The 12,847-nt window shown below is 37.3% G+C and overlaps 1 protein-coding gene across 1 annotated transcript in view; it reads left to right on the forward strand.

Moving 5' to 3' along the window:
- The window catches only part of TLR3 (toll-like receptor 3), a 12,778-nt gene extending 7,124 nt beyond the window's left edge, over window positions 1-5,654 (forward strand). Inside the window, 2 exon segments of the mRNA XM_006882260.1 lie at window positions 3,320-5,172; window positions 5,426-5,654. Coding sequence (XP_006882322.1) covers window positions 3,320-5,172; window positions 5,426-5,654 — 2,082 coding nt within the window.
- The last annotated feature ends 7,193 nt before the right edge of the window (window positions 5,655-12,847 follow it).

Genomic DNA, 12,847 nt, shown 5'->3' on the forward strand with positions numbered 1-12,847 from the left:
ATCTTCCTCCAATCTTGATACCACATTCCTCCTTGTACAGCCCATTTCCCCTTGAACACTAGTGAATGAAGACCAAATTAGTTGTGGGAAGATATCAAGAATATTATCCATGAAGAATGCAAAAGATAATTTCAAAGGCAGAGGAGGAAGAAAAGACGAAAATGGATGAGACTCTGAATGTTGTATTAGAGCACTGAGAAGCTAAAGCTACAGAAAAAAATCACGAAATTAGGGAGCTGAACAGAAAACTGCAAAGAACAGCTTGGGATGACAAAGCAAGGTATTATAATGAAATGTGCAAAGAACTGGAGTCATAAAATCAAAAGGGCTGAACCCACTCAGCATTTCTTAAGCTGAAGGAATTGAATAACAAATTCAAGCCACAAATGGCAATACTTAAGGATGCTTTGGGTAGAATGTTAAATTCAAGAAGCATTAAAAGAAGATGGAAGGAGTATACAGAGTCATTGTACCAGAAGGAATTGGCTGACACAGAAGAATTTCAGGAAACAATGTATGAGCAACAGCCTATTGTGATGAAGGAGGAAGTTCAAGCTGCTCTGAAAGAACTGGCAAACAAACAAGGATCCAGAAGTTGACAGCATACCACCTGACATGTTTCAACAAACAGATGCTGCCTGGATGTGCTCACTAAGTTGTGCCAAGAAATCTGGAGCACAGCCACCCGGTTAACTGACTGGAAGGGATCGACATTTTTTCCCATTCCAAAGAAGAGTTACCTGACAGACAGTGGAAATTATTGAACAATATCATTAATATTACATGCAAGCAAGTTTCTTCTGAAAATTATCCAAAAATGACTGGAGCAACACATCAACAGAGAACTGCCAGATGTGCAGGCATGGTTTAAAAGAGGTCATGGTACAAAAATATTATAAATAATGTTAGATAGATCTTGGCAGAAAGCAGAGAGTACCAGAGGAATGTCTATTGGTGCTTCATTGATTATGCAAAGGCTTTGACTGTGGATCACAACGAACTGTGGCTGATTCTGAGAAGAATGGGAATCCCAGAACATTTGTTTGTACTTATGCAAAAGAGGCAGTCATCAGAACAAAGGAAGCAGCCACTGCATGGTTGAAAATTGCGAAGGGTGTCTGCCAGGGATGTTTTCTGTCTCCATACCTTTTCAACCTGTCAGAACAGATGATCCAAATAACAGTAAGAACAATGAATATACAGCCGTTAACATTTATGAACCACCTTCATTAAATACTAAGCACTGTCCAAAGTTGTTTTTAATGTTTTATTTACAATCTTTTTATTCTTGTTGCTGTCCACATAAAAGTAAATTGAAACAAAGAAGAATTAGGTGTTATATCCCAGCACTCACAGCTGGCCACGTGGTGGCAGAAGTGGAATTCTGGCAACGTGAGACAGAGCCTCTCTGAGGATAATAGAGCATCCTGCATTTTCAAATTACTATGATATCATGAACATCTTTTGTATCGTTAATTGGACAATTAAAACAGACATGGGGGGGGAAGAAGAACAAACTGGGGAGGAGGGTGGAGAAAACAGTGCAACAATGAATGAATGAAAACCCAAAATCTCTGTAAATGTTCATTAAAACTAATAAAATTTAATAATAATAATAATAATAAAAGAGTTATTCAACATCTTAATTTTGGTAGTCACAGACCAGTCTGTCATACATAATTACCGTAAGTTATTAACTTCCTGTTCCACATGTTATTTCATTTTTTTTTCTTATAATTAAAACAAATTTTTCAACATTTCTTCCGTTAGCTCTAATAGCTGACAAATGGCACATTATAAATCAAAGCCTCCATGCTCTCTGATTAATTTTATTCCCAGACACTGGTTATTTCTTCCTCTCCTCTCTTGATTTCATCTCCTGCCTTCTATTTCTTTGTTCTTACACAAAACTTCTGATAACAAAGTTGGGGCTGAGCAGAGAAATACTCTAAAGACTCTAATGAAATAACTCAAGAGAAAATCTCCTAGAAGAACAAAATGATAGCAGGAACCTCAAAGAATTATCAAAGGGAAAGTGTACGGTTTTGTAATAAAACTTACTTATCTATTCTTTCCATAATGTTCACTAGGACCTATGGTGACCAGGACAGAAACATTATCTTTCCCCCATGATGATTCCTTAAATTGTTGTTTAATTATAACCATGTCAAACATGAAGAATAAAAAAAAACACACCAGGAGTCTTTTAACACTAGTAGGTCAAGAAAACACCTCCAATGAAGTGATCTGGAAGCTTAAAAGTGAATAGAGTATAAACTAGCCTGTGCCTGGAAAAGATACAGGCTTGGAGGAGGTATCTCAGTGTTAAGAAGGTGGTGTGCATTAAAGGAATGGTGAGATATGCAGTACACCCAGATAATGTGGGAGAGAATTTTATTTACACTTTGTGTGAATTATTCATAACTTTTAAAAATTTATTTTAATGAAAGTTTACAGAGACTTAGGGTTTCCAGTCATTCATTGTTGCACTTTTCTCCCTTCCACCCCCAAGCAACCCTCCAATTCCCCCTTCTCCTCGAAAAGAAAAAGAAAAACTCTTTTATTGTTATGCAATCCCTTCCCCCAAGTCCACTCAACTGTGCAGCCTTCATTCTGGACTTCAGTCATGAAAATAATACCCATTTATATAACTCTTTCAAACAGTTTTCTCCCTCATCTGTTTCAATGCAGTATACATCATTCCTCCCCTCCTTCTGTCTTCCCTCAGTCCTGATGTCAGTCCTCTTTTACCACAGTGGCCGTTTGCAATATTTGTTCTTTTGTGACTGAGATATTTCATTCAGCATAATGTCCTCCAGGGTCATCTATTTTGAACGTTATTTCATTAATTCCTTATTTTTCAATGCTGCATAGTACTTCATTATATGCATATACCAGAGCATCTCTATCCATTTGTTTGTTGTTGGTCACTTGTTTGCAGCTCTTTGCTATTGCAAACAAAGCCACAATAAACATGGGTGTACATATATCTGCTTGGGTGACAGTTAGAGTTTCTTTAGGGTAAATTCTCAGTAGTGCAATTGCTGGGTCAAATGGTATTTCTGTTTCCAACTTTTTGAGAAAGTGCCATACAGCCTTCCATAGTGGTTGCACCATTTTACATTCCCACCAACAGTGAGTAAGGGTTCTAGTTTCTCTGTAATCTCACCAGTATTTGATGTTTGCTGTTCTGTTAAGTTTTGCTATTCTTATTGGGGTGAGATGATATCTCATAGTTATTTTTATTTACATCTCATAATTTTTTTATTATTAACATCTATTTCCATCTCTCTCCTCTTTTTTATTTTTTACCCTTTAGTTCTCTCCAGGGTGTTTTCACGCAATCGGAAAATTATTTGGCCTCTTTCTGAACAATGCCCAGCTGGGCGCCAGTCTCGTGGAGAATCTTTGTTTGGAGTTATCAAACACAAGTCTTCAGAGACTCTCCCTGAGCAACGCCCAGCTCTACAGAACCAGCAACAGGACATTTTTTGGATTAAAGCACACAAATCTCACCATGCTTGATCTTTCCTATAATGGTTTGAATACCATCGCCAATGATTCCTTTGCCTTTCTTCCACATTTGGAATATCTCAACCTAGAGTATAACAATATAGAGAATTTGTCTTCCCATTCCTTTTATGGGTTGTTCAATGTAAAATACCTGAATTTAAGACGATCTTTTGCTAAGCAAAGACCTTCCCTTGCTTCATTTCCCAAAATTGATGATTTTTCCTTCCAGTGGCTAAAATGTTTGGAGTATCTTAACATGGAAGATAATGACTTTTCAGGAATAAAAAGCAATATGTTCACGGGACTGATAAGTCTGAAACAATTAAATCTTTCTAATGCCTTTGCAAGTTTGCGAACTTTAACAAATGAAACATTTTTATCACTTGCTCACTCACCTTTACTCTTACTTAACCTTACCAGAAATAAAATTTCAAAAATAGAGAATGGTTCCTTTTCTTGGTTGGGCCACCTAGAAGTACTTGACCTTGGCCTTAATGAAATAGGGCAGGAATTAACAGGCCAGGAGTGGAAAGGTCTAGAAAATATTGTTGAAATCTACCTTTCCTATAACAAATACCTACAACTGACAAGTAACTCCTTCTCATTGGTTCCAAGCCTCCAAAGGCTGATGCTCAGAAGGGTAGCCTGTAAAAATGTGGATATCTCTCCCTCTCCTTTCCACCCTCTTCATAACTTGACCATTCTGGATCTCAGTAACAACAATATAGCCAATGTAAATGATGACCTGTTGGAGGGACTTCACAAACTAGAAATTCTGGATTTGCAGCACAACAACCTAGCAAGACTCTGGAAGCACGCAAACCCCGGGGGTCCTGTTTATTTCTTGAAAGGTCTTTCTCACCTCCACATACTCAACCTAGAGTCTAATGGCCTTGATGAGATCCCAGTGGAGGTTTTCAAGGACTTGTCTGAATTAAAGAGAATTTATTTAGGACTAAATAATTTAAACATACTTCCACCATCTATCTTTGACAATCAGATCTCTCTGAAGTCGTTGAACCTTCAGAAGAATCTTATAACATCAGTTGAGAAGGATGTTTTTGGACCACCCTTCAAGAACCTGACTAATTTGGATATGAGTTTTAATCCATTTGATTGTACGTGTGAGAGTATTTCCTGGTTTGTTAATTGGATTAATGGGACTAATGCCACCATATCTGGGTTACGAGATCACTATCTTTGCAACACTCCACCTCAATATCATGGTTTACCAGTGACAGTTTTTGATACATCAGCCTGCAAAGACAGTGCCCCTTTTCAACTCCTGTTCATAATAAATACCACCATGCTATTGACTTTTATCTTCATGGTGCTGCTCATTCATTTTGAAGGCTGGAGGATATCGTTTTATTGGAATGTCTCAGTACACCGAATTCTTGGTTTCAAAGAGGTAGACAGACAGCCAGAGCAGTTTGAATATGCAGCATATGTAATTCACGCCCATAAGGATAGAGACTGGGTCTGGCAACACTTCTACCCAATGGAAGAAGAGGATCAATCCCTCAGATTTTGTCTGGAAGAAAGAGATTTTGAGGCAGGTGTCCTTGAACTTGAAGCAATTGTCAACAGCATTCAAAGAAGCAGAAAAATTATTTTTGTTATAACACAGCACCTACTAAAAGACCCATTATGCAAAAGGTAGGTGATCATTGTGAGATTTTTAAATATATATTTGTTTTAAAATGAACATTTCAACTAGTACTAGTATTATTACATTATGCTAATAGGGATATAATAATACTAGGTTATTAATTAAAAACTAAAGGTCATTAAACTATAATGAAGAAAAAATCCTAAATGACAAATCGTAGTAAGTTTCAAAAGCATTTAGACTTAAAAATTATATATCGATTCCAGATCTTAATCTAATATTTTTTTTTTTTACATTTAGATTCAAAGTACATCATGCAGTTCAGCAAGCTATTGAACAAAATCTGGATTCCATTATTTTGATCTTTCTGGAGGAGATTCCAGATTATAAACTGAACCACGCACTCTGTTTGCGAAGAGGAATGTTCAAATCTCGCTGCATCTTGAACTGGCCTGTTCAAAAAGAACGGATCAGTGCTTTTCACCATAAGTTGCAAGTTGCTCTTGGATCTCGAAATTAAGCACATTAAGTTTATTTAAAGATTAAATAACAAAAAGGTAATTTTTCTAGTTTAAAAGTGTCCCAGATAAATTAATTTTACTTGAAAATAAAATGCTGCTTACTTATGCTTATCAACACGGTTTTCATATCACAATTAGATCTCTTCCCTTGATACGCATTTCCATTTGCCAAGCTTCTCATTGCTAATTTACTTATTTTACTCAAACATGGAATTAGTCAGCAACATTTTATACTATGGAATACACTATTGTTCACCATATCATTTGTTGTTCTTTTTTTATTATTATTATTATTTGTGTGTACCGTCAAATCAGATCTGACTGGTACAGGCAGAGCGTCTGGTGGATTCGAACGGGTCGCCTCTGGGATTACAGTGCAGCTTCTTGCCACTAGGCCACCAGAGCTCCCCTTCATTTGTTGTTCTTAACTATCGAGTCAGAGAGGGTTCATAGCTGACCCTCCAGCAGGTTTTCAGAGGCTGTAAATCACATGAGCATTGCTCATCTTTCTCCACAGAGCTGTTGGTGGATTTGAACCACTGCCTTGTGGTTGGCAGTGCAACCACTTACCACTCAGCCACTGTGGCTTATAATATTTTTAAGAGTTTTAAAATACTTGTCATGTAAAGAATTTGAAAATGATATTTCTCATTTAAACAAAAAATGAAAATTGTATAAGGACTTATACAATTTTCTTTCATTCTGAGAAGATGCACTTATAATATGGCCTAGTGGCAAGAAGCTGCATTGCAGTCTCCAAGGAACAAGGTTCAAGGCCACCAGCTGCTCCACGAGGAAAAGATGAGCAATCACCTCCTGTACAATTTACTGTCTCTGAAAACTTGCCAGAGCGTCAGCTTTGGGTCAGTACATAACAACAACAAACAATAGTGCTAATAGATGTACTGCGATCTATTATGCAATTGTTAATGTTGCAGTTAGGTACCATCAGATCCACTGTGACTCATAGCAAGCCTATGAACAGCAGACCTGAGCCTTGCCCTTTCTTGCACCGTCCTCCTCATCTCTCACATGTTCAAGACTATTGTGATAGCCACTGTTTCAACCCACCTTCTTGGTCCTCCACCTTTCTCAGTGTGAAGACTTTTCTCCAGAAACTAACTCCTCCTGACAACATGCCCAACATGACAAAGGGACGTGAGACGTTTCCTCATCCTTGCCTCTAAATCACCTCTGGTGCACTTCCTTCAAGACAGACTTGTTTGTTCTTTTGATAGTATATGAAATATCCAGTGATCTTTTCCAACATTACAATTCAGAGGAATCGAATCTCCCATGACCCTTATTCATTGTTTAATTTTCAGATGCCTGGGAAGATTTTAAAAGACTATGGCTTGGAACAGGAACATCTTAGTTTTTTAAATTTAGCATTGTCATAGAATACTAAGATAAATTCTTGAACAGCAGATGTTCCTAATGCAATATATATTTTAATTTACTGGTTTTTAATACAAGTTTATTGACAAAATTTGAATACACTGTTTTTGAGAACAGATTCTTCCAATTTCCCTCATCCTTCTACCCATCAAATTGTACAACTCAAAAAAAAAATTGTACAACTCCATGATTAATTCCCTCCTCCTCCTGCACATCCTCACTGCTCTGCTTCCACCATCCCCCCCCCCCTTGGTCCTTATACTCATTCTACAATAATGGTTTTATACAATATTTATCCTTGTGAGACTGAGTTAGTTCACTCAGCATAATCCTGTACAGTTGCTCCAAAGTTAGGTTATAATTTACAAAAGCATTGCTCCTGAGTGTTGCATAGTTTTTTTATGGCTGTTACTGTGATATGGTTTGTGGACCCAAGTAAAATTAAATCATTGACAATTTCAATCTTCTCTCCACCTGTCATGGTGATGCCTACTGTTCCAGTGATGACCATGTTTGTTTTCATGATATTGAGATATAACCTATATGGAAGACTGTAATCTTTAATCATCTGTAGCAAGTGTTTCAAGTCCTCTTCATTTTCTGCAAGCAATAAAATACAGATCCACATTTTAAATTGTTAATTACACTTTTATTTTCAATGGAGAAGTTTTTGTCTCATAGTTTCCTAGCCCAACATTTTAATCTACCCATCCAAAGAAAGAGAACATTTGCTATTCATTTTTACAGCTGAATTAATAGTAGACATTTACACTTTCTTGATATTTTAAATTGCTGGAAGATACAATTAAAAAAAAAAATGTTCCCCAGAGAGTAACCAGCTGATTAACTGTGACAACAGGCAGTTTCCTCCCCTGATCATAGACTTGGGAGACAGCCTTGTCCAGATTGCTTGACACCACAGGAATTCTTTCATTTCTGATCTTTAAAGTCATGATGATGATGAACACTTTCTCAGTTTTCATAAATAATTAATAATAATGATCATGGTCTTATAAATTCACATCATATACGTTACTGTAACATAAGCTAGCCTTTATCTAGAAAGATTTTAATTTTATGTTTTATCTTCAATTTACAATAAAAGCCATCTGGTTATTTAAAAACATATTAGTAGTTCTGGTTTTTAGCATTTGCAGTTCTAATGTTCAAATATAAGAGGAAATGAAATTATAATGCCCATTTAATTAAGAAATTGTCACATTTGGGAACTTTGATTGATATTCTCAGTTGTTGTTATGTGCCGTCAAGTTGCCAGTGACCCATAGTGACCCTATGTATAGCAGCTCTGAATTCTGCCCTGACCTGAGCCAGTCTCACTAATTCTGATTCTCAGCACTAAATATAAATAATTGTATTTCTAGATAATGTAATTCCGCTATTGAGTTGTTTCTCAAATGCTCCACAGTCTCCCAGCAATGTATATATTCTAAGACCATTTTTCCCCCTTCATATTATACAACCCATTGATACTTTCTGTTAGTCTGGGCAAAAGGGGCCAAAGAGAATAAAAAAGAATTCAGAACTCAAATGCTAATGACCTTTTCTCCTGCTGATAAGAAGAACAAATGGTCTTGCATGTCTGGCTGAGCTAGCAGGTGGCTCCTAAATCAGAGTGGAATGTCCCTCCCTAAAGACTCTGTTTATAAAGATCCTCCCCAGTAGGTTCAAGGTGTGACTTCCCATTCCGCCTCTCCAGGATGAGGAACTCACCCGGGGCTCTCCTTTCCCCCCTTTAATTAAGCTGCATTAAGCTTTCTCTCGTTCTCTCTGATTTCTTCTTTAAGTCCACTAACCTCACCTAACCTAACACTTTCAATGCTTGTTTTATATCAGAACTGCTAAAATGTGCTTTCTAACTGTGAAATAATCCTGTTAACATTGGAATCATTAGTAAAATCACAACTATTTTCCTTAAGGTGTAGTATTCTTTATTAAATTATTTCTAAATGATTTGTTATTATGAATTCACCAATATAGCATCAATTTGGAAAAAGCAGGTGAGAAGAGAATTGTGCTTTGTCTCTGAGATAGTTGAACAAAAGGTCACAATTTAAATTGAGTTTACATAGGATCAAAATATATATTTTTCAGAAGTTGTATAATATTTAAGTGATCAGGACTAACAAGAAATTATCCATTTAAATCAATATAAATCAATATAAATAAAGTTCATTAAAAGCACAAGCCCTGACTTATGTTTGACCCACACGGGAAACAACATGCTGAACTTCCGCAAGCTGTCCTTTATAATTGTTCTCAGGAGAGGACCTTTTCTCTGGGGCTCAAGGGAAGGAAAGTGCAGAAAAGTGTATTTGTCTGACCTTCCATTTAATTTCCACAAGTGAACTGACTTGCTTAGATATTTTCAAGTGCCATTATGAAATCAGTTTACTCAACCTTGTTTTTAACTTTATAAAGCCAAGCCAAGCCAAATCAGAGACAATGAGTTTGAAATAAATCTGTGTACTTAGATTTTATCTGACCAACAAAGGAATCAGATTTATTGCATCTGTGGAAACAATCACTGGAGAAGCTCAATATCAGCTGTGAAAACTTGGCCAGGTTTTGGGAGTGGAACAGACCGCCAACTACTCGTATGCAAATTCAAGCTAAAGCTAAAGAAGGTTAAATCAAATCCACAGAAACCAAAATTTGACCTTGAGTATATCCCACTTGAATTTCAAAAACATATCAGGAACAGGTTTGATGCCTTGAACACTAATGAGTGAAGACCAGATGAGCTGTGGGTGGATATCAAGAATGTCCATGAAGAAAATCCATGAAGAATGCTAAAGGGCATTACAAAGATAGAGAAGAAAGAAATGACCAAGATAAAATGTCAGATGAGACTCTGAATATTGCACTAGAGCACCAAGAAGCCAAAGCAAAGGGAAGAAATCAAGATATCAAGAAGCTAAACAGAAGAGTTCAACGGGCAGTGTGGGAAGACAAAGTATTATAATAAAATATGCAAATAGTTGGAGTCTGAAAAATCAAAAGGACCAAACTCACTCAGAATTTCTTAAGCTGAAGGGACTGAAGAACAAATTCAAGGTTTGAGTTGGAATACTTAAGGATGCTTACAGCAGAATATGAAATGATCTAAGAAGCATTAAAAGAAGATAAGAAAAGTATACAGAGTCACTATACCAAAAGAAATTGGTGGACACAGAAGAATTTCATGAAACAACATATGAGCAAGAGCCTGTGGTGATGAAGAAAAAAGTTCAAGCTGCTCTGAAGGAACATACAGAAAAAACGAGGGCCCATGAATTGATGACATTCTAATTGACACACTTCAGCAAACAGACGTTCCCCTGGATGTGCTCACCAAGTTATGCCAAGAAATCTGGAGGACAGCCACCAGGACACTTGACTGGAAGAGGTAAGTATTTGTTCCCATTCCAAAGAAAGGTGACCTTACAGAGTGTGGAAATTGTTGAAAAATATCATTGATACACATGCAAACAAGATTCTGAAAATTATCCAAAAATGACTGGAACAGCACATCAGCAGGGAACTGCCAAGTGTGCAGTCTGAGTTTAGAAGATATCATGATACTAGGGATATTATAGCTAATGTTAGATGGATATTGGCTAAAAGCAGAGAGTCCCAGAGGAATGTCTGTGTTTCATTGACTATGCAAAGTCATTTGACTGTGTGAATCAAAACAAACTGTGGCTGACTCTGCAAAGAATGGGAGTCCAAGAACATTTGATTGTGCTTACACGAAACCTATACTTAGATTGTTCGGGAAGCTGGGCTTTAGGAGGAAGAATGTGGCATTAGGATTCCTGGAAGATTCTTTAACGGCTTGCATTATGCAGATGACACAATCCTGCTTGCTGAAACTGAGGAGGACCTGAAGCACTTGCTGCAGAAGGTCAAGGACTGCAGTCTTCAATATGGATTGAGGCTCCACATCAAGAAGACAAAGATTCTCATCACTGGACCAATTGAAAGCTCCATGATAGATGGGAAAGAGATTGTTGACAATTACAGCTTACTCGGCTCCATGAAGGAGGTTCTGACCCTTCTAAGTTGAATGGAATTTCATTAATCAAGAAGATGGTAGAACAGCATGAACTCGATGCTGAGTTAGTAGGGAGGCTGGCAAGAATGGAAGCATATTGCAAAGCCTATGGCAAAGGGGATTAGTTAATGAGTTAGATATTTTAAAACTTTTATTCTATGGATTTGAGTCAGCAACACTAGAAATTATAATGAGATTCTCTCCTCAGCTCTATGATTTTGATGGGGTAAATGATAACTTCTTCTTGTTGGGTAACATCAAGTCAGAGCAGCTTATAGCTAGCCCTTCAGCAAGTTTTCACAGGCAAATGTCATGGAGGAGATTGCCAATTGTTCTTCCGTGAAGTACCTATTGGATTCAAACTGTATACCTTTAAGTTGGCAGCACAATTACCACTAACCCACCAGCTACCAGAAAGAAGATATGACTATAATTCAAACAGTTGGATTTACAATTGAATTTCCACTGTGCAAAGGACTTTGATGCATATATTTTTTTTCTTTATACTTGTAATTCTATTTTAAATAACTCTTCTTATCTCTTTCTATATCTCTCTATAACAGTGTTGTCAAGGTGGAATTGGTTGATAGTTGGCCCTCCTATGTGTTTTTGAGGCTGTAAATCACACAGGAGCTTGCAGATCTTTCTCCCAAGGAGTCTCTGGTGGCTTTAAACTGCCTGAGAGGCATCCCCTGTGGGTTAGCAGTCCAACTCTCTACCAACGAGACCACAAGAGCTCTTTAGTTACTTACTAGAGTAGGTGTTTGTGACCAACAGGGGATGATTCCATTTCAAGGTTAGCCCATGTGGCACAAAGTGGAACTATGTAGAACTATAGGGTTTTCAATGGGCCGTTTTTTCAGAAGTACATTCTCAAGCCTTTCTTATGACATTTTCTAGATGAACTTGAACATGGTTAGTTTGAACCACCACCTAGATTAGCAGCTGAGTGTTTTTCATGACAGCACTTCTGCAGGTTCTTTTTAGGTGGGAGTCCTCTTTAACTCTTGGAATCCTTTAGCTTTAGTCCAACTTTTTGCCCAATGGAGACACTCATTTCTCTCATGACATTTTCTCCTCAATCATTTGTTTAGTAAACCATCCCTTGTAAGCATTGGACATATGACTGAGTTTCTCAAGGACTAAACATTTTCCGTTCTCTGAGAGAATATTTGGACAAGTACTTTTAGTATTTTCAGCCCCGGGTTGCAGTTATATCTATAGGGGATTATACTGTTTTCCATGGTCCTCCATATGTGAGTCTCTATCCAAGATCTATTTCCTGAGAAACTGACCAAGGATAGAAGTATTTAAAATGCTAAAACTAACTGCTCAGAAATTATGTCATTGATGCTTCTGTATTGTGGTTTTGGCAAAGAGTATTGACTAGAACATGGACTGGCAAAATAACGAACAAATCTGTCTTACATAAAAAGTGCAGCCAGGGTGCCCAGTTGAGGCAATGGTGAGGCTTTATCTCACGAACTTCAGGCATGTTATCAATAGGTTTCAGTCCGTGGATGGAGGTATGTTTAGAAATGTGGAAGGTCAGAGGAGAATAATCTCAATGAGCTAGACTGGAACAGCTTAGTGATCTTGAGCATAGTAGAGATTGTGAGAATGGCACAAAATAGGGTAAGGTTGTCACTGTTGTGGTCTCTTCTTCATGAGATCACTATGAATGAGAGTTGACTTTATGACATTTTGCAAAAACAGAAGGACACTCCGGTGGCCTAGTGGTAAGAAGCT

The sequence above is a fragment of the Elephantulus edwardii genome, unplaced genomic scaffold (genome assembly GCF_000299155.1).
Source record: "Elephantulus edwardii isolate Elephantulus edwardi_28Jun2011 unplaced genomic scaffold, EleEdw1.0 scaffold00018, whole genome shotgun sequence".
Taxonomy (NCBI): domain Eukaryota; kingdom Metazoa; phylum Chordata; class Mammalia; order Macroscelidea; family Macroscelididae; genus Elephantulus; species Elephantulus edwardii.